The sequence below is a fragment of the Paramormyrops kingsleyae genome, chromosome 4 (genome assembly GCF_048594095.1).
Source record: "Paramormyrops kingsleyae isolate MSU_618 chromosome 4, PKINGS_0.4, whole genome shotgun sequence".
Lineage (NCBI taxonomy): Eukaryota > Metazoa > Chordata > Actinopteri > Osteoglossiformes > Mormyridae > Paramormyrops > Paramormyrops kingsleyae.
In genome coordinates, this window is record NC_132800.1 from 35938228 (window position 1) to 35962339 (window position 24112).

The following is a 24112-nucleotide window of genomic DNA, read 5'->3' on the forward strand; positions in this document are numbered from 1 at the left end:
AATATCACAACAGCTCTGTACTGCACTGCATGATGAAAGCCCCCCCCCCTAAAAAATCAGCTGTGTAATACTGCATGTTCAGGTGGGGGTTAATTGATTCTTCTTAATTGAACCAAAGTACTGCACAGCCACCGATGTCCGTTAGATCAAACGCATATCTGTCCGTATGATGCTGCACATCTGTAACCCTGCATGGCGTTTAGCTGTAGCTACGCTGCTTTATTTTAAGACGCCGAAGTTGGACTGTTTAACTGTGATGCTGAAGAATTACCCACAAGACACAGTCACCTCTCTGTTCACAGTGGTACTGTGCTGTGATTGAGGGAACACTGGCTGGGGGGGGAAGACTGGACCCCACAGTTTTGTAGGCACTGAACCCAGAAAATGCACTATGCAGCATCTGAGTAGTATCCTAATTAAATTGGTATTTAATTAAGGAGATTGGGGTGGGTAAAGGGAACATTCTTCTGTTTATATACTGTCAATAACCTTGCAGGTTCTAATTCTTTGAATGCGGAGGGTCTCTTCAATGCATGTATCTATTTTAATTTGAGCGCACATTTGAAGACCATTGAATGGATTCTGTGTGTTATTTAAAGCATTTTAATGGAGTCTATTGTTGGTTTATCACCACCAATTCAACACGGTATCACAACGATACATACAGCGAGCCCCAACCCGTCGGTTTTCACACAAATGGTCAAGAAGATAAATCATGACCAAAGAGTAGATGCCTACAAAAATACTACAAAGCTTCAAGAGAGCTTTTAAACTTGTGACCACTGTCCAGCTTTTAAGCGTCCATTGTGAATTCATGACACCGTAAATATTTGATGTGAACACAATATGGCCAAGAACATGATTTTCCATGACATACACATGGGTGTGATCTGTGCACCGGCTGCATTTTTAATGAGATCGGACAGAGGTTAGTTACCTTCAGTCTAAATGCCTCTAATAGAGGTGACATATCTGGACCTGACTGTGGGTGCTGGGGGAGGTATGAAATAATGAGGAAAAACTGCAAGAATTTGCCGCTGATTTGAGGCTGATTTATTGGTAACGGTGACTCACAGCAATAGATACAGTGATGGTCGGGTGGGTGGGGACAGGGGGATTGGGTTAGATCTTGTTGAAAGCAGCAACATCCACGCTCTGGACCTGAAAGCAGGAAACGTCAGGTCGGTGATGGTTGTCATGACAACACCATTCAGCAGAATTAACGACTACAGATGACCAAGGTCATTTCTGAAGTCAGTGGGTTTAGATACCTCTGCAGTACCAAAGATAGGTAATGGGTCTGGCTTAGAGGGTCACCTTTAGATGAGGCTGCAGAAACGTCTGCTAATGACTCAATCAAAAGGTTCATTTTGTTATATCGAAGCTTGTACTACATTTCCCATGAATCCTCAGTGCTATGAGCAGTATCTCAGAGGACTCTGGAATACTTATTTCAGCAATGTGGCATCAGCAGGATGAGAAACACTAGCACTTTTAGTGCAGACTCCCTGAACAGTAAGCATAGGAATCTCAGAAGTCTGCCGCCCTGCTGGCAGCGAAGGGCGGCGCGGTGCACTCACGTAGTCCTCGAATTTGGTGATCTCCTCTTCCAGCATGTCGGTGCCGACCTTGTCGTCCTCCACCACGCACTGGATCTGCAGCTTCTTGATGCCGTAGCCCACGGGCACCAGCTTGGAGGTGCCCCACAGGAGGCCATCGGCCTGCACCGAGCGCACGCACTCTTCCAGCTTGGCCATGTCTGTCTCGTCGTCCCACTAGGGGGCGACAGAGTCGGGATGCTACCTCACTTGACGTACAATTCAGTCTCAAAACAAATGCATCTGCTAAAGGGGTTTACTGTAAATGAAAGGTGCGGTGCAATGACACCGGGGGGGGGGGGGGGGCGGAACTCACGGGCTTAACGTCCAGCAAGATGGAGGATTTGGCAATGATGGTGGGCTTCTTGGCCTTCCTCTCAGTGTACTCCTTGACTCGCTGCTCCCGGATGCGCTCCGCCTCTGCGTCTTCCTCCTCTTCGCTGCCAAACAGGTCCAGGTCGTCGTCCTCCTCCTCCACCGGGGCCCGCTCTTTGGGCTGCTGGACAAAGAACAGGGAGGGACACGTCTGTGAGCAGTGTGCAAGGTATGGGTGGGTTTACTGACCTGTCAATCATTTACTTAAACCAATCAAAAGCTGTAAAGAGAAACCTTCCCACTCAAATCATTTGAAGTCAATTGAAACTTCATTTCTTTCCTGACCATTAGCTCAACACAACAGTTTGATCAAACACCATCTGTTTGCTGCTCAATGGACCTGGCCTTGCATGTACCAGTCCCGTCAGAATTGGATGTCAAATTGATTAAAAGGGATCAAAGGGTTTAATTTAACAAGACTGATAATTCAGGCAACACAGAGCAGCAACAGAAGATATTACAACAAAACAACCTCTGGTTTAACCTTAGAAAAACATCCTTCAAAGTACTGACTGGAACCTACCAGGTATAAATCAGGTGCTACTTTAACATGTACCAAGGCGGGAAGGGTCACACCTTAGCACAAGGAGCCGCTGTAGCTGCAGAACCAGGAACCTTCTCCAGGACAGCCACCCTGGCCTCCAGCCTGGAGAGAGCGGAGCGCAAGTCCTCCACCACTGGGTGGGAATCAGGAGAAGGTCAGGACGATCACAAGCACAACACGACCCAGGACAACCCCAAAAATATCACCCTTTCAGCCCACCCAAACACACACCTTTGTGCAGACTCTGGTTCTCCAGTTCCAAATCCTTCATGCGTGTGACGAGCTCTCCATGGTCTCCGGTACCAGGTGCTGTGTTCTGGAGACAGGTTCAAAGGTCAAGGGTCAGGGGACAGAGGTCTGGGATAACCTGGCTGGACTGGCTCCTTTAAAAACACCAACCAGAGGAACTCTGACATATAGTTGTTCTTCAAAAGAGAAACCAGCCTGTTAACTCCAGGTCAGGAGGCCACAAGATCACCTCTCACTTCAACTAAGGCTGGAACATAAACTCCCCTCAAAGTCCAACGAATTACACCCTAATATTAGAATACCTTGTAAATGTACCCGGCAGGAAATGGGCTATATCAGCATATCAAGATAAGCTTGCTATTATGGAAAACACAGAAGTTAGCCGTCACTATGGCAGCGCTATTTGAACAGACAAAAGCTGCAGGGGGATTGGGGTAAATCTTAGCATCCAAGTTAGCCCTGAGTGGCAGACGTTGCTGCTCGAAAAGATGGCAAGATTTCCTAAGCCCAGCGGCACGGGGAATGGCTACCAAAAGCCAGCTGGGCTTGTAGTCGAGTCAAACCTCAACTTAGTCAAAGGCTAAGCTGATGGACATCACCGACTGGAGAGAATCAGTCACCTGCACACATAGACCAATGAGCAAGTCTCTTGTATGATTAGGCTCAAAAGACTAAAAGCACAAAACAAAGGGATTGTGGGTAAAGCAAGCAGGCAGGAAGAAGTGAGCTTAAGGCTGCACGGAGAGACCAGGCCTGAGGGAATGAAGAGGGTGGGGTCTGGGGGGGGGGGTGGTTAACTTACAGGCTGTGCTTGGCGATGCTTAGGGGGGCAGGATGAGCCTTTCCCAGAATGCAGTGTTGTCTTCAGCTGGCGTTTGCGAAGGGCGGGTGGGGAAGATGAGAGAAAGGAAGTCGCGTGAAGCCAAACGGTGCGGAGAAGATAGAGGAAGATGAGGACTAACATGACCAAAAATGGGAGATACCCTCATGCAGACCACCCAGGATGGGATGGCATGATGCCATGCAACGACATGCGGATTCAGCATGCAAGGTCATGCAGAAACACACGCACACAGTGGGAGGGGGGCGGGGGAGATCATTTTCACACAAACAGCTGGAGGGGGGGGATCTCTTTCAGCATCCCAACACCAACCACAGCACAGCAGCACCAAAATAACTACCGCGGTTTAAAGCAACAAAACCATGCAACGCTCCGGTTACAGGATCACTACCCGACGGCCCCGACAGGAAGCGCATCACGGACAGGAAACGCATCACCGCGCATCATGGACAGGGAACGCATCACCACACATCACGGCAGTTCTCCAAAACTGAGGCACAGTAACACCACAAAAGCAGCTTCACCACCAGGACGAGACACAGTGACTCAACGCACGACTCCCAGCAGTACCGTCTAAACAATATGCACAGCTCAGTCATGTTAGGCAGAAGACCTTCGCAAAGGACACAGATCAGCCTTGGTTATTCAAGTACTTAAACTGCATTTGCATGCAACAACTTGAGTGAAGGTCATTTTTTTAAAAAAGCGTTAGTGCACGAACAGGAGTTTATTCAAGCTTTCTTCAAGGGATAAAGATGCTTGGATCTACATGTTGATTTCAGAGGGTTTTGCCTAGAGCTCCAGTTTCGTTCTTTTGGCCTTTCAAGACCTTAGAGTGACCAATTATGATCGCAATGAATGGAACCTTTTTTCAACAGATGCTTTAAGTGAGTAAAGGGACAGACAGACAGCACCCAGCACGCCTGGAGCAGATGGGGCTAAGGTCTTGCAAGGCCCAAAGAAAATGATTTCTCGACCAGTCATGGGATACAAACTCACAACCTTCCGGTCATGGGCACAATTCCCTAACCGACTGGGCTACACAGCGCCCAGGTGTGTTCAAAGTTGGAGAGCCTTGAGGTTGAAGTTCAGAAAAGTGAAACAGCGATGGATGACCGAGAATGTGAGTCGCACGATCTGGCGATCCGCTGAAGAACGAGGGAATAGAAATCGCAGAAAGGGGTCCATCAAGCTGGGCCATACACTTCTCTCCACACTTCATCTTCCATCATGTCCCAAACAAATCCAAATCAAGCAGAGACCAACAAGCCTCACTCCCTTTAGAAAGCAGGTGCTACAAGCTTCACGTGCATCACCAGAGAGAACGTGTGATAGGCTGAGGAATCTCATGGGTGGGCAGTAACAGGCAATAACACGTGATTGGCTGCTGCAGATGAGTGGGCGGGGCGTTAGAACGTGTACGCATGCAGTCAGAAGGTATCGACACAGTGAGTGTTAACAGTCAGGGCCACTGGTGTGAAGGACCTGGAAGAGGGGGGAGGCGTCCCATAATTTTGTAACCGACTTCGGCATCCTGACGGATCCCCAAGCGTCCCGGACAGCCGAGGTGTCTCTGCGACGGGTCAGAGTGGGCGGGGGAGGGGGGGGAGATGACCCGCCATTCTGACGTGGCCTCAAAGACATGGGGGCCCGTTAGGAAGCTCTTAGAATGAATAAGATCAGGATTCCAGTGATGAACTGGAAGAGGGTTGGAGAGGGTCAAGGGGCAACAGAACGCAGCTCATAAACGAAGGACATGAAAGTCAGCGAACAAAAACACAGCCTTTAAATTCAGCCAAGAAGCAAAAAGGCTCTAGGGGGGAAAAAAAATAAATAAATCAAAATCGATATACGCAAGGAAATCGTTCTAAAATGAGCGTCAAATGAAATCAGAGCACCAAAACGATTTGTATGAACGCAAAAAAAGCTCGATTTGGTTTGGAAAAGCGGGAAAGGCAAACCTCGATTGATTCTTGGATTATTCATCTCAGATAAGAAAGCCCAGGCTACAGAATTATGGGACAAGAGAAGGTGAACAGGGAGGAGGGAATGATCCGGATGTGGGGCACACACGAAACCAGCAGCCCTCCCTCCGGATGAACGAAAAGGCGAGGATGGAAGGGAGGAGGGCAGTCCTACATAGACACCCCCACCAGGAGCCTGCAGGGGCAGGGGGGGGGGTACTGGAGAGCACAGTACTCACTCCGGCGAGGGATTTCTGGATATTCTCACGCGCCCGGGCAATGTCCTGTAGGATGGTGTTAGCTCCAGTGTCCTGTAGGGGCACAGGGGGCAGAGACAGGCAGGTCAGAGCAGGCGCCACAAGGGGGCGCAAGGAAAAAGCCGGAATCGGGGCTAAAGCGCAGCCGCCCAGGACAAAAGGCTGTGAGGCACTGCACGCTGACGGGGTGGGGGGGGGAGTAATGGGCAGAACACGGCACGGCTTCCCTCCGGGGAAATTTAAAACATTAAAAACGACACCCGAAGCTTCCTTTATTCAGCAAAACCCATGTGTCCTCCTCCAGATTCAGGTGAGAGGTGTTTAAAGACTTTAGCTTAAATGAGCACTGTTCAGATATTCCTAAAAACAACCAGCCTATCCCAGAAAAAAAAAATAAACAACACACTCTGGGTAATCGGATATCGTACAAAGTATTTAATTTGAGTCAGGGGGTGGGGGTCCAACGAGCTCGAAGCTGATTCAGCTGCATATCAGATAACAGCATAAACGAATAATAATAATAATAATAATCTCCAACACGTACATTAGCATCCGTCTCAAGCCAAATCTCGGGGGAGAGAAATGACAGGTTACCTTATACACTCTTGGGAACAGCACTTAAAATGCTTAAAAACGAAAGCAGAGCTTTTAGATAACGGCAGGTCGTGTTACACTGAACGTCAGAGGCAGTGGGCTGCTGTTCGGTTTGTCAGCGTGTCGATCGCACAAGGGCTGCACCTGCCCCCATCAACCGTCCACTGTCCCGGCCTGCTCCGCTCACAGGCTGCAGGGGGCGCCGTCTCCACCACCGGGCTGCTCAGACAGACTAAAAATAACCCGAAACGTGAGAAGTGCTCTCATCGAGACTGACGCAAAACGCAGCCCCACCGGTCTCCCCAGTGCCGGGACGTGACCGGGCGTGAAGCCCACAGCTCGCTGCCGGTGAGCCTGGCGATCGACGCCGGGGGGGGGAAATCACCCGGGGTGCAGACACGCGGCAACCATCTTCTTGACGAGAGAGTGCAAGATAAGAAACCCCCCCAACTCCATGATAAGGAGAAGGAGTAACCTCCTGACCAGAAAGACGCACTGATTTCATCGCAAAGGGTCAAGGTGTTTCCCAGGTTACGATGATGCTTAAAATCCAATCTGCTCAGCCATAAACAAAAGGGAAACCCCACACCGTTTACACCTTATAAAACACAGGGCCGGCAGTCAACCAAAAATCACCAAGGACTCCCTTACATTTCCTTCAAGCTGCCTTTATATTTCAGTGGCGAGTAGCAGAATCAGCTTGGTTTAATAAAGGAGGATTAATGAGCTGTAAAGACAGGCTGTTACGTTTCCAGAGCGGGAAAATCACAGGCAGTCGGACGGCACACACAGGGTCCTACAGTCCCCACCCTGAGGACTGTGAGGGCAGACAGCCTCATCGTACTGGGGATGGGCCACGTGAAGGGGGTACCTGTGCCTGGAGTGCCGGGCCATTGACCCCCTCGTAGAAACGCCGCTCGGCCTCGTCGTACTGGGTCTTCTCGAACCAGATCTTCTCCTGGGACAGGTACTGCACGGCAGTCATTGTGCTAAGGGGAGACAGGAAGGAGAGTGGAGTCACATGAGGGCAGCGAGGCACTCTCATTGGCTACAGGCCGCCAGACGGGGTGGGGGTGGGGCAGGCAGGCTGCTCACTGACCAACAGCTTAACAGCTACAAGCCCTGGCAGGATATGGGTCAGGTTCCCTGTCTAGCCTCAAGAAAATCGACGGGATTCCAAAGCCTTCACAAGGACACTGGGAGGTACATCAGACACGAGCTGCCAGGGGCGAGGATGCGGAAGGGGAGCTCGTCATCTGCTCCGAAAACAACCCAGCTACCGGGTGGAATGTCTGCCGGCCTTCAAATAGAGGCCTGACCTCTAAATCACACGGCCCCGCAGCAACAAGAAACCGCGTCAAAAAAAGCCTGAAGAACAAACGTGTCGAAAAAGACTACAAAACTGGATGTATAAAAGCTAAAAGACTACAAAACTGGATGTATAAAACCACAACATAGCTTCAGAGAGCTGCCTCATGTGGAACATTTACAGACTTTTGTTTATAAAGTAACATGCTGCAGGACACACACACACACACACACACACACACACACAACAAAAGTGTATGCACACACATATATATATATATAAAAAAAAAAAACGAGTAAGCTTGTGATGTCAGCCGACCGTCCTCCTTGTGAAGACGGGCGATACTTGTCCCTCCGGGGGGCGCCGTTTTCCTCAGGTCCTGGCCCATTTTGGTCTTTTGCCACCTTGGCTGGCCTGCCGGAGTCCTTGGCTCCTGCGGGCTTGTCCCCACCCTGGGCCGCCGCAGGACGGCCATACAGCCGCTGGTAGTAGGCGGACTCCGCCTGGTCGTAGCGAGGCTTCTCCACCCACACGCCCCCGACTAGCTCGGCGGGAAAACGGGGCAGCCCGTTCACAGACTCCTGCTGGGCCATGGGGGAGGGGGTAGCTGGGGTGGGGGCCTGGGTGAGATAGCCCTCGTCGGGGGTGGGCTGAGCGGCCAGGCCGCGCCCGGGGGGGAGGGACAGGGACCCGGGAGCAGCACGGGGGTGGGCCTGCTCCATGAGACAGCGCTCGGCTGAGTCGGAGGACGGCTTGTTCGCCAACACTGCCTGCACCAGGTGGTGGCAGGCCTCCTGGCCAGCATGGCGACCGTCGGCAGACTGTTCGGACATGGCTGGGGCAACGGATGGAGGACTGCGCGAGGTCTCCCGGCCCGATGGTGCCGGTGGAATGGACCCATCCGGGGCAGAAGCCTGACTGACCAGCCACCGCTGGTAGGAGCTCTCGGCCTGCTCATAGGCGCTGCGGCCGAACCACACTGTGTCCGCCTGGAGCCCGAGCAGCATTGCGCTGGGCCCAGGGGAGCGGCTTTCGCTGGGGGAGACATGTTGCCCGTCCCCTCGCCCGCCAAGACGCCCTTCCACGCCAGCAGCCTTGGTCTCCGAGCGAGAGGAACGCTTGCGGCGCCGCTGCCGCTTCCCTACGCGCCGCACGTCGCCGTTTACGCTGCTGCTCTCCGGTGAGGACGAAGTGCCGTTTCCCTCCCGGGGGACCACTCCAGGCCACCCCTCCGCAGGTGCACAGGTGGTGCTGTCCACGTGAGCCTGATCCAGCTTGGCCTGATCCATATCTTGATTTGAGGGGGGGGGGGAGGATTTTCACTTCTTGAATCCAAAATGCAGCACAGGGAACGAAGAGAGGAACAGGTAACAGGGGCAGGCTTAAGACTTAATTTTATACTGGATTTAAAACAAAATGGGGCTGATCCCGAGACCTTTCACACTTCCCAGGATAAAGTGCTTTAACTTAAAAGGCTTATGAATCCACCTACACCCAACCCCCTTAAGCTATACCTGCTACCCTGCCTATGTGACACTGCGTTCAGAGAGACTGCACCACTTAACTGTGATGCATGATCTGAGCTTAATTAAAACCACACAAATTGCTAAGAGCCTTTAAAATCAAGGTCTTGGATCACTGCCCCACTGAAAACAGAGGCATGCAGCTGAGAATGGAAACAAACACAGGCCAAAACAAAACTACAAAATCAATGTGAAATGAAATTCATTGTGACCTCATTCTCTAAAGTCGCTGTTGAAAAACACTCAGTTGCACCTGCAAACTGGGCTAAAAACATTTTATGCACCTATAAAAATAGCCTAGGACAGGATTGGCAGGAGCAGTTTACGATGCCTCTGATGGGGAAACCTTGAGGTCTCTGTGCACAAGTTTACCGGGGCTTAGGACATGTCAGCCATAAGCTTTTGGCAGTTGAAAAGTACACGATCAGTATTAACGGAACATTAAGGGCAAGCGAAAAATCAAGTCACAGATGAACATCAGGCGGGCTGTTTTAGGAAACAGCAGCAAACGGACACAGAATCAAACCAAACTAAATACGTGCATTAAAAAAAAATAAACTATGTGAAGGAGAGGAACCAGTGTGGGTGACAGGGTGGGTGGTGACTGCCGACACACAACGTCCACCGCACGGCATGCAGCGGAACACTTGCCGCTACTCACCGGCTGGAGGTGCCCGGCAGTGGGATCAAGTAACAGAAATGCTTGGTGGGGCCCTTTCATCCGCGAAGCATGGGTGGATGGGCACAGTTAGGTTGGGGTGACTCGAGCCTGAACACCATGCACTCAAAGCCGGAGCTCATTAAAACCGACGCAACGCGGGCCGAGGTGGTACATTTTTTATCGCGCATTTACATAGTAATCTTAAGGATGCTTTGTTTCCTTGTGTCTAACATTCAAGTACTTTCGGAGGTATTATATAGAGGAGGAGTAAGTTCCGACAATCAAATACTCACTTTGCAAGTCCTTGGCAGCATTAAGAAAACAGAGAAACTGGTCATTATAAAGGCAGGGTGATTAATACATCAGGTTCGTTTCATATCATATAAACAGTAAGTAACAATTTCAATGTTTAAACGGTAAACCATAGTCACATAAGCAACAATTTCATACTACTATGCAACAAATTCACATACAAATCACACACACACACACACACACACACAATACGGTCACAAACATTATATACACATTTTATATTGATATATACAGATTTTATATGCAACACAATCCTTTTTATATATAAACAAAATACCGCACAAAGCCAGCAAATCCCGACCACCAGAATAAACCTCGGCCAGAGATCGGCCTTTAAGCCGTGCACCGTACTCCGCGGCAGCCTCAGCCTGTCACCAGCTCACCTTTAGGGTGGCGGGGTACCGCTTCGATGGAGTAAAGCGGGCGGACATTTTAACGGCAGCATCCCACACCCGCACAGTGATTATTAGCATTATCCAGACTGCCGTGCGACCCTCAGCTCGCTACCGCTATCCTCCGACCCTGGGCTCGCCTACACCTGGCCCCATCGTGACACGGGGAGCCCCTGGCCCTATCGTGACACGGGGAGCCCGAGCCCCAACCCCCCCGCCGCCGCCGCCGCCGCCGCCGCTGCCGCCGCCCCGTTAACCGCCCCGTCAGCGTCAAAGGGTCACGGCGGCATCGGCGGACACGTCCGAAGGCAGCCAGGGGCCAGAGTGACGCGAGAATCAGCGCTCATTTACTCACTGTGAAATTTTATCGCTTTATTTCGGCGAGCAGGACAATCCGCGTGCGACTCTCTCGCGACGACAAGAGCGGAAAAGGGCAGCGAATAGAGAACCGCGTCAGTATATCCACTGTTAAGCGGGGGGGGGGGTCGGCCGCGGAAATCGCTCATAAACGCGGCCGATTGGCGGCCTTTTTAATGTGGCTGACAGATCTGAAGGTATTTAGACACCTATTAGATGGTACGTATACTACAGGATGGCTAGGTTTTTTGGATATTTTTTTATCGTTACATTACCTTCCACCTATCAAAAATGGAACATTCTGAGTATGACGTCGGGGCATGATCATGTGAACTTGACAGGGGGCGGAGCTTCTTGGCTTTATAATCCTGGTGCTGAATGGCTCAGCTCTGCCGCGTCCAAACCGGTGTAGTATTTCTATGTATGCTAAGGTCAGTGTAAATTTAAATTTGATTATGAATGCGAAATAAATGTGAGAGGAACACCTGCCAGTTACGTCATACACTTAATCTCATTATGCAATTAATTTTTAACGACTGCTTCCCTATAATCAATTGTCCTATTTTTTTTACATACTCGTACCATCTACTGAATGTGTCCAAATTAATTGTGCGGGTGCAGTATTGTTAATGTTCTGTAATGTTATAAAATACACACGTTAAATATTCCTTAGAAGGTGCACAAACACATTTCATGAGAGGACATACTACATATATCATGTGACATGATTATTATGTGGTAAGAATGCAGTCTATTAAATGGCTATGAAATTTTATGTGGCAGGAACGATGCAATATAAAATTGTACACTAGGGGTCATTAACGGGATAATATACCCACCGTTCACATCGGGGCATCCAATATATTAAACACCACAGACAAAGCAATGCATTTCTATAGTTTATTAAACAATGTCCTGTTTCCTCACCCAAGTTATTATCTCTAAGAGCGTGTGACACTTGAAATGACGTGGGCAGTACCATGACTATTAGTTGGACTGATATTTAGCCAGCATGAAAATGAACTCTCTGCGGAATATCAGCAGCAACTGTGTAACAGTTTTAAAAGAACAGTAATAACAATAAAAAATATGAAACATACATCTGAAAAACCGTTCAAAATGTAAAATTAATTAACAGCAACAGCTTTTTAATCCCTTTATATTTCTTTCCAGTTCGTAGTTCACATGTAGTAAAAGAACTAAATTTACCTTGCCAAACATCCCTCATTGGAGCAATGCAGGAGGCTAAATCCAGCCAACGCATGTTAGAATTATGTTAGTCTGCATATATATCTCTGAACAGACACTCATATAACAGCACTGTCAAATTTAATAATGCTCTCTCTAATGACCATTCAGCATACTCAATTCTGATTGGCTCAAGCATCACTCAAACCAACCAATGGTCAGTGGTGTGACTATTCAGACTCTGATTCAGGGTTCAAATATCCGCACTTTAAGGGTGTCATATCCCATACTAATCCTTTGCGTGTGTGCGTGCATACTTTTGAGTGTTAGTGTTACTGAGCTTCATCCTCCACTCCAGCCCCTATGGCTGGTTAATCTCAGAGGATTGACACGTTAGATATGGATAGCAGAAAGACATTAACCTCCTGCTGTTGGGCTCTCTCTCCATCCCAGAGGAGAGCTTTGGGTAACAGGATCCGCCCTGATGCCCATTTTCTCACCCAAATGCACCAAGGTTGTTGCATAACTAACTGCAATCTTATTTTTGAATTATGTACTATCATGTTCATCTGATTGGCTGTCACCAAAAATTCTGAGCAGGGTACAGATGACCTGCTTATGAAAGTTTACAACCCTGCCAGTATGCCTGTATTGGGACAGTCCACCTTCATGGCTGATATTTGAAGGCACGACCCATGAAAGAGCCTCGGAACGAACATTTCCCTCAGGCCCCTGGCGGAACCCCAACCTTCACTATAATCTCTGAACTCATGCCCCTGAAGATGTTCAGAATCACGATACGCAACATAAATTCACCCTTCGCTCTCGCAAAGAGCTGTTAATGTATAAGCATCTTCACTCTCACACACTATCACTACTTACACATAAAAAAAAAAAACATTTAAAAATCCAATTTAAATAAATACAAATAAATTAAATAAAACAACAGGTTAAAGACATAAATTCTGTTAGCGTAACAGATAACAAGCAGATAAATTCTATCACACGCTCACATACGAATGAGCGGGACAGCAGTGTGGCTAATACACACATCAGTGTGTCACCTGGACTGATTTCACATGGCTGGGGGCGGGGGGGTATTCTCACAGAGAGTTCCACTGGCGGTTACAGGGTCTTCCTCATGAGGGAGACAGAGTCAGTGTGGTTTATTCCTGACTGTGCCGGAGATGGCAGGCAGTGGGGTAAGGATACAGTCCTGTGGATGGAGAATCACTAGCAAGACGAGCTGGAGAGCAGAGCAGCCACGTCAGGCTGATCCGCACCTCATTTTCAATACTACTGTACATCTGAAGCTTCCGTGGTCCGGTAACCCTGGGCAACCACTCGGCCAATCAGGCCGGGAGGTCACGTCCGATGCTTGTGATTGTGTTGCGGTGATTGGCACAGTGTCCTCGCTGGATGTTTTTCCTGGGTTTTACGGCGACTGCGGCGAAACCACGGGAATGTTGCAAATCCAGCGGCTGAAGATCTCTGAGGGTCGTGGCAGTTTTGGCTACTTCGAATGGAGATGGATGGAATGTAGTAGAGAGACAATGCCGGCTCGCCGACGTAATGAGCATGGGAAAGGAAAAGAAATCAAGGTGGCAGACTGCAAAAACCAGACATCCTGATTCAAGGAGAAATAGAGGCAAAGAGTATCAACAGAACAAACAAGGTATGCAAGTGGTCAGTGATGGTCTGGTTACGGTCACCCATGTGACTGCAGGTTCACGCAGTAGAGGGTGAGCTGGGCAGACTTTGTCTTCATTTGGCAATTTCTAGGAATACAGCCCTGGCTACGCTGCTGGGCAGCAAGGAAGCCCAGTGTTTTGGAAGGAAGGCCCCCGTTCTGAGGCGTCTAGAAATGTGCCTGTACGTTTGCCCATCGAAATACAGCACTCTTTCTGACTCGCCCTTGTGTATGTCTCTATGAGCGTGGTGCCGTGTGTGTGTATTCTATTCACGCACATTCCTATCAGTGGCCATGTATCCTTAACAGTGTAAACATCCGTCTGTACGTGTCTGCCGCTGATAAAGTATGTTTAGTGCAGGTGTGTTTGTGTTGGCTGGCATGCATTATTGCAGGTGACTTTCTGACTAGCGACACAGAGCACTCCCTTGTTATTAAAATTGAAGAACGGCTGTTTTATACATCTCTGTGTTCCTCACTACAATTTTCTACTTCAGTTTAGCAAAAGAAAATCTGAGACTTGCTCTCAGTTTGAGACTGGGTAAGATGAACTCTGGCCAATACATGTAAATTATGTATATCATGAAGGAATAATTGGACAAAACCTGGCTTAAGTTAAATGCATGATGTGTGAGATGTAAGAGTGAATACGTTTTGTCCGTGTGTGTGTGTCTGCAATGTCTGTAAAGTTGAAAACCGTTACCTGGGTTTTGGCTGTACTGTGAGTTTGTGTGTTCTTGGTGCGTCTTCCATTTCTGTGCGTCCGTTTATGTGTGTTTGTACGTGATGATGTGTGTGGACGTGTGTACGTGAATTCCCTTTTGGCGGAGTATTCGAGGTATGCGTGCATCTGTGTGAATGTGTGTGTTACCCTGCAGCACCTTGACCCTACAGGACAGCTCTCAGGAGGGCGGGTGTACGGTGCCCCCTAGGGTCCACTGGTGACTATAGCACCCCATCCATGAAGCTAGTGTCCAGCCTTTGGATCAGCACGCGGATGAAGGACATCTCCTTGCGTGTGTTCTCAAAGATGACCCGTGGGTCGTCCGACTGGCAGCGCAGGCAGTTGGGGGCCATGACCATGGCCAGGTTGCTGATGTCCATCTTGGTGATGGAGACATTGGCGGGCTGTGCGAACACCTGGGCAGAGCGAGGGGACAGGGCAGTGACAGGGTCAGCAGAAGTAACAGAGGAAGAGGAGGGATGCGTGTGCTTTACAAAGAGAGAAAGACTGAATGAAGAAGAGACAGACACAGGAAAAGGCCCCTCAGAAAGAAACAAATCTGAAAAAAGGTCATAGAGAACAGCTGCGAGATCAGTTTGACTAGGTACTGATAGACAGAAAGCAAAACACAAAATAAACAAGGTAAGGCAATGTGGAGTTAGGAAGCAGAACAGGAAGTAAATACAGTAACACAATATGGAGTTACTGGACAGGAAGTGGAACCGGAAGTAAATAAGGTAAAGCAATATGGAGTTACTGGACAGGAAGTGGAACCGGAAGTAAATAAGGTAAAGCAATATGGAGTTACTGGACAGGAAGTGGAACCGGAAGTAAATAAGGTAAAGCAATATGGATTTACTGGACAGGAAGTGGAACCGGAAGTAAATAAGGTAAAGCAATATGGAGTTACTGGACAGGAAGTGGAACTGGAAGTACATAAGGTAAAGCAATATGGAGTTACTGGACAGGAAGTGGAACTGGAAGTAAATAAGGTAAAGCAATATGGAGATACTGGACAGGAAGTGGAACTGGAAGTAAATAAGGTAAAGCAATATGGAGATACTGGACAGGAAGTGGAACTGGAAGTAAATAAGGTAAAGCAATATGGAGTTACTGGACAGGAAGTGGAACCGGAAGTAAATAAGGTAAAGCAATATGGAGTTACTGGACAGGAAGTGGAACTGGAAGTAAATAAGGTAAAGCAATATGGAGTTACTGGACAGGAAGTGGAACCGGAAGTAAATAAGGTAAAGCAATATGGAGTTACTGGACAGGAAGTGGAACCGGAAGTAAATAAGGTAAAGCAATATGGAGTTACTGGACAGGAAGTGGAACCGGAAGTAAATAAGGTAAAGCAATATGGAGTTACTGGACAGGAAGTGGAACTGGAAGTAAATAAGGTAAAGCAATATGGAGTTACTGGACAGGAAGTGGAACCGGAAGTAAATAAGGTAAAGCAATATGGAGTTACTGGACAGGAAGTGGAACCGGAAGTAAATAAGGTAAAGCAATATGGAGTTACTGGACAGGAAGTGGAACCGGAAGTAAATAAGGTAAAGCAATATGGAGTTACTGGACAGGAAGTGGAACCGGAAGTAAATAAGGTAAAGCAATATGGAGTTACTGGACAGGAAGTGGAACCGGAAGTAAATAAGGTAAAGCAATATGGAGTTACTGGACAGGAAGTGGAACTGGAAGTAAATAAGGTAAAGCAATATGGAGTTACTGGACAGGAAGTGGAACCGGAAGTAAATAAGGTAAAGCAATATGGAGTTACTGGACAGGAAGTGGAACCGGAAGTAAATAAGGTAAAGCAATATGGAGTTACTGGACAGGAAGTGGAACCGGAAGTAAATAAGGTAAAGCAATATGGAGTTACTGGACAGGAAGTGGAACTGGAAGTAAATAAGGTAACACAATATAGAATTAACAACCAGAAGTGTAACAGAAGGTAGTGCAACATGAAATTGAAAGGCAGGCAGAGAGAAAGACGGATAGGAAGTGGAGCGGACCTGCAGGAAGCGGATCAGGTAGCACAGCACCATCTTGTTGATGTGGGGCAGGTTCAACACCAGGTTGACAGCAGCCTCTGCATCGTCGTAGTTCGAGATGCACTCATCGTAGAACTCGTGGGGGATCAGGGGCTCCTCCAGTTCACGGTACCACAGTTTCAGCAGGGAGGCTGAATGGGAGGGTAGACGAGTAACTGACACCATTGTAGTGAAGGGAACCGGCACACGGTATTAACTGATCTGATCAGGACAGAAAACCCCAGCTGCACGCCTGAGCATGCGTGTGACTCCACCTCGGTCAGAAACGGGATGGCAGCCAGCGGACTCTCATCAAACACACCCAGCTTATGTAGGAAGAAGGTGTGGAGAAGATGGTGAGGAATAGGTGGAAAACCAAAATGATGGGACAGGGATCAGAAAGCAGGGATGAGCGAAAGTACCTGGAACATGGGGGTCCTCGAGCCCCGTGGGGACCCTCCACTGGTCCACCTGGAGTTTCAGAGCGTTGACCTCATCTATGTCACCAGGAACTCTGTGACGCAACACGGACGGCCAAGCAGTCTCAGTTAGCCGTCGATGAACACGTGCTGATCCCTCTTCCCCTTGCCCTCCCTCTGTTTCTATCTTCACCCTTCGTTTTCCCTCATTCTTCCCCAGTCCTTTATTCTCCATCCTTTCGTTCTTTCTCCCTTCTTTCATCCCTCCTTCCATCTCCCTGCCCTTTCCCTAATGCCTGCCCCACCAGGATGGCTTCTACTCTTGACATCCCTAGCAGAAACCAGCCCAAACCAGCCCAGATGGTCACCTGAAGATGCCCTCGGTTTGGTCCCCGTTGAGCACCAGAACCTCCTCAGAGAGGCGTGTCTGCACCCAGGGCAGCTGCCGGTCAGGGTAGCGCTCCCTCTGTAGAGCCATGACTTCCGCCAGTGTGCTGCCGAACATGGAGGGGCTGAAGATGGCGACGTGGGCATAAATGATCTCCTCCAAGCTGGGCTTCTGCAGGCCCTGCAATGCGCACGGGGGTGAGGGGGACAGACACAGCATTAAAAGAGATGTGGAAGCACTGCACAGTAAAGTAGGAGCAGTGCACAGTAAAGTAGGAGCAGTGCACAATGAAGTAGGGGCACTGCACAATTAAGTGTGAGCACTGCACAGTGAAATAGAAACATTGCATGGTGAAGTAGGAGCACCACATAGTGAAGTGTGAGGACTGCAGGGTGAAGTGTGAGAACTGCACAGTGAAGTTAGAGCACTGCACAGTGAGGTAAAAACACTGCGCAGGAAAGTGCAGAGTAATAGCGTAGCATCCCAGGTCATCTCCAGTTAGCAAAAGGAGACAAACTGCCCTCGTTACCCTGCCAAGATGCAGTGGCCGCCAGCCTTGCTGGGACAGGCCCGTTGGCGGGAGCACAGACCGGCACCGCGGCGGGCTGCTGGCCGTCTGCCCCATGTATGACCACACACACATGCATGCGGGCAAAGGCAGACTGAAAGAGAGACACAGGGGTCTTTACGAAGGCTGTTACACACATGAAAGCACAGAGAAACACACACACACACTGACGTGCTTTAAACAGTCTGAGTTGCGGCGTGGCAGAGAAAACAAATCATGTCCTATCAGAGAGAGGCATCAGCCGGAAGGTGCAATCTGACTGGAAGCTCGGAGTCTGAGGCGGGACTAAACCGCTGCCTCCCGGGGAAAATTAAAATTAGAACAGAGGCGAGGAGGGCCAGAGTGAGCTGGAGAATGGGAAGACATGAGCAGGACAAGGCGAGGAAAACAAACCTATGTGTGGATTGTTAAACACGTAACCTCAAACGGAAACAGAAACCTGACCTACCGCAGCTCGGCTAAGATCACCCCCCCCCCACACGGCTTCCTGCCACCTGTTCCCATGGTAGTGATGCGATGTGATAGGCCTTCCCACGACGCAGACAAATAGCCTGCTCACTATAATCAATCACAATCAGAAAGTGGTCACTGACGCCAAGGGAAAGGCCTGGCGCCAAGTAACTCACACTCACGGTGCATCCAGTCCCAACACGACCCCATAAATCAAACCTTCCCCCATGACCCCTGGCCACCTAATTCTCACTCTGTTTTAAAACGGTGCACGTCTGTGTGGAACAGGTCTCAGGGAGACAGCGAGGGGCCTAATTTGTGAGCACGTGCGTGTCATCCAGAGAACGCTTACCCAGAATCCCATGCGTTACCGTGCGACATCGTGAGGCAGATATATGAGGTGTAGAAACTCACCTTGCTGAATATGTGTCGCCCTCCATCACCTCCACACCTACAAACCTGCTCCGCTCAGCACATCCTGAGGTGACCTACATATCATAACTCCGCGTCTCGCCCCACAGCTACCCAGAATGCCTTACTGTGATGGAAACTCCAATAAGCCAAGATGTGGGGGGGGGAGAAAAAAAAAGCTAAACTCTCCTCCATGTTCCATTTTGGTCCAGCTGCCACCTCCAGGAATGTCTGGCTGTGTCGGACATCTTGACTAATCTGCTGAGAAACATCTCCATCATTTAACCCAGCGGTCATTTAACTCAACCTTCCGCGTAATTATGTGTCTGTTATTGTATTTACTTCACAAACTCACATGCCAAACACAAAGGCTACACACCACCCTGATTTTTCTATATATTTTCGTATAATTTGATATATGGTGTCCGCATGGCCTGCTAGACCGAGGAAAGCAAAAACAGCACCCAAATAACCCAATCCAACCTTCACGGCTGAGAACCCTTAAGCGCTTATCGCCTTTCAGCTTTTCCTTGTACTGGGACACACTCACACATGCAGACGTGGGCTTTCTCTGAGCAGCGCGGTAAATGGGACATTAGGAAACAGCACACGTATGTCGCTCTGGCAGCTCGTGACGCAGAGAGCTACCGGGGTAGGGGGGGGAGGTAACTCCGAATGAAACGCCTGCGAATACAAAACTGCGTGAATGAAATATTTAACGTTGGCATCGGCATGAGATGAAAGCTTCAGAGGGGTGAAGGGCAGACTTGGGAGGCTCTCTCAGCCGCGGGCGATACGCAACCGTCGCTGCATTTTCACATTTTACGTCGAGATGAAATTTATTACGGTAATTAGCCAGCTGCTGCAAGGAAACCGCTTCACGTTCACGGAAGAAATGTGGCGGCGAGGGTCATGGTGTTCGAGGCCAACGTCAATGGACGTGTTGTTAATTTATCGACTACCTGCAGGACGGCACTGTTTTCAAATCAGGTATGCAGGTAAAATTTCATTACAGCCCTCGTTACAGAAAGGGCTGGTTAATTACAGACTGCGAGAGGATCCTTCGCTGAGCTCTGAGTCTAATCAGAACGGGCTTCCACAACCCCATTTTCTAGCAATTAGACACAGGGAGCCATCGATGGCTAGGTAATTAGACAGGAGACAAACGGCCTCACCCTGAGTCGAGCGACAGACTGGGCCTCAAACACCCCGGGGGACTAGAACCATCATCAGGGCACACTAAGTACACTCTGAGTCCGGGGAATACTTTAAAAGCACTTAAGTACTTTAAGAGAACCTGCAATACTGAATTCTGAGGAAGCTTTTAATGTGATTTAATGGAGCTGGGCCCACAGCCAGAAGGTTGTGGGGTCAAATCTCAGAGAGGTCTCTGCAGGAAGTTCCCTAATGCGACCTTCCTCCGGAGAGCTGTCCACCTGGTGGATGGCGATGGGCTCATCGCCCCGGAGTCTCCAGTGAGTGGTACTGTTACCTTTTTGGCTCCGGTCAGGCCCGCCTTCTGCAGCTTCCGGTGACAGTACTTAGCATAGCTGCTTATGGCCACACCTACAACAAGAGGAAAGAGAGAGGGAGGGAGGGTCAGCGCGGGACCGTCTGGGCCCGGCAGGCCTGCTGAGAGCACACAGAACCACAGGCACATTAGTCAGCCTGTCACGGGGAGAGCCAGATAGCCCCAGGAGACCAGTGGAGTTGAACAGACATCGGAAGCGCACCACCTCCCTGAGGAGGAATGTGGATTAGTGCGTTCACATGAGCATGAGGGCCAGGATTAAAGACACTCTAATGATCTGGTAGATGTGTGTCCAAGACAGCGACTCTGTCAACCTTCATCCTGGAAGAAAAACAACCGGATCGGTGTCTGACACATGCAGGGGGCGTGGTCACAGCCTGTGTCAGGTGGGGGGCGTGGTCACAGCCTGTCTCAGGTGGGGGGTGTGGTCACAGCCTGTGTCAGGTGGGGGGCGTGGTCACAGCCTGTGTCAGGTGGAGGGTGTGGTCACAGCCTGTGTCAGGTGGGGGGCGTGGTCACAGCCTGTGTCAGGTTGGGGGCGTGGTCACAGCCTGTGTCAGGTGGGGGGCGTGGTCACAGCCTGTCTCAGGTTGGGGGCGTGGTCACAGCCTGTGTCAGGTGGAGGGTGTGGTCACAGCCTGTGTCAGGTGGGGGGTGTGGTCACAGCCTGTCTCAGGAAGTCTCAGGCGGGGGCGTGGTCACTTGTCCTGAGAGGGGGCGTGCTAATTTTCGAAAACCCCATGTCCTGCAGTTTTGCCCCCATCTTGCCAGCATCCTTTTATTGAATATTACCAGTAAACACAGCAATGCTTATCATGGGTTATACAGATTTTAGTTATATTGATTTTTTTTTATGGTATACGTATGGTGCGTTCGTTTTTCTCTCGGAACTCGGAAATTCCGAGTTGAGTGACATCACGTCCGACAATCTCCTGTTCGAGCTACCCACATCTCGGAACAAACATGGCTGCCTCCATGAACACGTTGCTGTGTGTTGTTGCTTTATATTTTAGCAGATTTGGAGTTTTCCAAATGAAGAAAATGGAGAAATTTAGATGTTTCCGAGAGACAAACAAGAAACACGAACTAGTCAAACCACATTAAAAGCTTTATAAAATATTTTAGTACATTCATAGCGATATTCTTTTTTCGAACGGTAAATAAACTACAAACAAACCAAGTCGCCATGTTGAAATTACGTCACAGGGGCAACTCGGACAACAAAATCTTGTCCGACTAAAACGTCATAAAAGGGGCGTGTTTCCGATGGGAAGTGACGTTTTTCGTGACGTTTCGTGATGTTTTCATCCGAGTTCCGACTTGGAGAGAAATAATCGAACGCACCATTATGCCAAAGCTATCGCTAGAAATTTTACAGTGTTAAAAATTTTAAATATACATCCTGTCATATTCATACTTAAACTAAAGGAGAATCTTTATCCTTCACTCCGCAAAACTGCACAGAGCAAACGAGTATAATTCAGCAGCAGTTCCTCCTGATGCCCTTGGGTGGCGCTGTAGCTCAAAGTCCTTAAAGCTCTCACAGCCAGATCTGTACTGCAGTTCTGCATCAGCGAATAAACGCTCTTGTACATATAAATAATCAGCACACATATCAGGCATAGCTGTGTTTATGGGGATGTTTCCGGTGAATTCAGTTCCCTGAGAATCAACTGAGACGGACACCAAGGTTTGAGTAATGTGCCATAAATGGTTTGGAGAATCCAGTCACGCTGCCGACATGGAGAGTGAAGAAACACAAGCGGACAGTTTCAGGAGAATAACCAGCCCAGTACTACAGTGTTTGATTTGCAGCATAAATATTTGTTAAGAGACAAATCTGGTTCTCTCTCTCCTCTTGGGAAATTTACACGTATTTACACTCAGAACGGGGTGGGCAAAGCAAAACAAAGGGATGAAAGACTTCCCATAATCCTTTGTGTGGTGCTCCACCGTGAATTGACCAGCTGAGGTAGACAAAACAGCTTGGGGGTCACATATAAGCGTCATGGACAGACAGTGATGGCAAAGCAAGATTTAACCTAGAAAATCGTCTGAAAATGCAATTAGAAGGTGTCCTTTGCATCAGCAGGGTCTCTGTCGGAGTGCAGTTGGGAATAAACAGTGAGGCGGAGCACCTCACCCTGGTGGCCTTAGGAATTACACAACAGTAGATGAAATGCACAGTACCCTGCATGTCTGTGGAAGAAAGGTGACTGGGTTACAGAAGGACGCAATGTCTGCTTATGCGTCCTGCTCATGTGAACTACCACGGACATGACATCAGGCACATCCTCATTCATCATGTCCATCATAAGTGTTCCCACCCCCCAATGAACCTGCAGCCCCTCCCATTTCATCACGTGCCCTATCCCTATCCACAAAGCCCCGCCCATCACCTGCATCCCCACTCCCTAATGAACCTGCAGCAATATGCCAACCCATCAATGTCCAGAGCCCCTCCCCCTCATTAATCCCCACCACCCTGACACACCCACCCTTAGTGTCGTTGAGCGGGTCCATGTGCCGGTAGATGTATCCTTCTAGGTAGGAGTGGAACTTGGGTGTTGGGGGGAAGAAGGCCAGGCAGATGGCCATCAGCTCCCAGCCGCGCTCCAGGCTGTCGTAGCGGAAGTTCTCCGTGGTCTGTCGGCACAGCTGGATGTAGAGCTCGTCGCGGAGGCCCTGGCAGCTCCAGCCGCGCACCACGATCTCCAGCGCCACACTCAGCGGTTCCAGCTTGGTGCGCCGGTCACCCATGTACATCTGGATGAGCTTGAAGATCTCCACGGCCTCCTTCTTCACGGAGCGGTCCGACGTGACGATCATGGGCTTCTTGATGGGCTCGCTGCTCCATGCCAGCATGTTGGCGATGGAGACCTTACGCCGGAACAGTCCCTGCGGGTAAAGGTGACCGTCCCGTGACACATGGAGAACCAGGGCAAAGTTGTGCCTAAGGGCCAGGTCAGGCCAGACTCTCTGGAGATGTGGGACATGTGGTTGTTCAGGATGACCTAAATCCCAGCCCAGGATCTTCTAAATATTCTCTAAATATTCAGCATGGACATACTGAGGACCCCCGTGTGTGTTGGCGTATGTGGGATCATGTTACGGAGGCGTGATTTTAGCTTGTGACCGAACCTGGTGTAAACGCAGCTCTTGGAGTGCATCTTCTCGCACCAGGTGGATGCTGAGAACTCTCCAGTCTCCCAGCTCTCTGGAGTTGCCCGCGTGAGTGCGTGTGTGCGCATACGTGTGCATGTGCGTACCTGCGTGTGCTTATTGAAGTGCTTGGACGCCCAGTTCTCGATGTCGGTCTCGGAGGATGGCTTGCGCAAGCAGAATTCCGGGAAGACCCCGCAGCTGGCGCTGGGGATCAGGTTGCGGGCGTTTCGGCTGGCTTCGAACTGGGCGCACGCCCCAAGGTCCTCCGACTGGTGGGCGCGGCGTTGGGTGAGACAGTGAGAGCAGGGGATTCTTTAGCTAATGAGTTAATGCCTTATGAACCACCAAAATCATAGCACACTGTACACAAATAAATCCGCAGGGAGCACAGAGTGAGCAAATGCTGAGGGGAAAGATGAAAAGAGATGAAGGACAACAAAAGAGGGAAAAGAGAAGATACAGAAACACAGGATAGAAAAACAGAGGTAAAGGGAGGAGATGTGAGGTGTGTGTGGGTATGTCCCTCCCCCGTGAGGTTTCCGTGTGTGGGCATGTACCTCCTCCTGTGA

At 49.5% G+C, this 24112-nt stretch overlaps 2 protein-coding genes across 11 annotated transcripts in view; both read right to left on the reverse strand.

Annotated features, from left to right (window-relative positions):
- Positions 1 to 1030: 1030 nt before the first annotated feature.
- Positions 1031 to 11138, reverse strand: eef1db (eukaryotic translation elongation factor 1 delta b (guanine nucleotide exchange protein)). 8 transcript variants are annotated; one of them, XM_072711237.1, is made up of 11 exons: positions 10978 to 11087; positions 9916 to 10218; positions 8050 to 9056; positions 7294 to 7411; positions 5811 to 5882; positions 3569 to 3634; positions 2749 to 2833; positions 2550 to 2650; positions 1915 to 2094; positions 1581 to 1775; positions 1031 to 1161 (listed from the first exon to the last, which is right to left on the reverse strand). In XM_072711237.1, the coding sequence occupies exons 3-11, from the start codon at positions 9018 to 9020 to the stop codon at positions 1123 to 1125; spliced, it is 1827 nt and encodes a 608-aa protein (XP_072567338.1). In that variant the 5' UTR covers positions 9021 to 9056; positions 9916 to 10218; positions 10978 to 11087; the 3' UTR covers positions 1031 to 1122. The 8 variants fall into 8 exon arrangements, with proteins under 8 accessions (XP_072567338.1, XP_072567337.1, XP_072567340.1 ...); XM_072711236.1 differs by having other exon boundaries at positions 1915 to 2097; positions 10978 to 11086; XM_072711239.1 differs by lacking the exon at positions 5811 to 5882 and having other exon boundaries at positions 1915 to 2097.
- Positions 11139 to 11865: 727 nt separating this feature from the next.
- LOC111845838 (rho GTPase-activating protein 39-like) overlaps positions 11866 to 24112 on the reverse strand; it is an 82299-nt gene continuing 70052 nt past the window's right edge. For 2 of the 3 annotated variants that reach the window (XM_072711244.1, XM_072711243.1), the window contains 7 exons: positions 23648 to 23812; positions 22877 to 23276; positions 20340 to 20413; positions 17399 to 17598; positions 17034 to 17125; positions 16594 to 16763; positions 11866 to 14997 (listed from right to left, as the gene is read on the reverse strand). In XM_072711244.1, the coding sequence (XP_072567345.1) occupies positions 14803 to 14997; positions 16594 to 16763; positions 17034 to 17125; positions 17399 to 17598; positions 20340 to 20413; positions 22877 to 23276; positions 23648 to 23812 (1296 nt within the window). In that variant the 3' untranslated portion in view covers positions 11866 to 14802. Of the gene's footprint in view, positions 14998 to 16593; positions 16764 to 17033; positions 17126 to 17398; positions 17599 to 17959; positions 19106 to 20339; positions 20414 to 22876; positions 23277 to 23647; positions 23813 to 24112 lie in introns of those variants that run through there. The other variant, XM_072711245.1, reaches the window with a different exon arrangement.

Bases quoted from the DNA above. Each gene is read 5' to 3' on its own strand.
- eef1db (XM_072711236.1), bottom strand. From the start codon at position 9,020: ATGGATCAGGCCAAGCTGGATCAGGCTCACGTGGACAGCACCACCTGT. The intron at 5,883-7,293 runs GTACCCCCTTCA...GTGCCCCTACAG, and splicing joins GCCCGGCACTCCAGGCACAG to GACACTGGAGCTAACACCAT. The intron at 1,162-1,580 runs GTGAGTGCACCG...TCCTGCTTTCAG, and splicing joins TCACCAAATTCGAGGACTAC to GTCCAGAGCGTGGATGTTGC.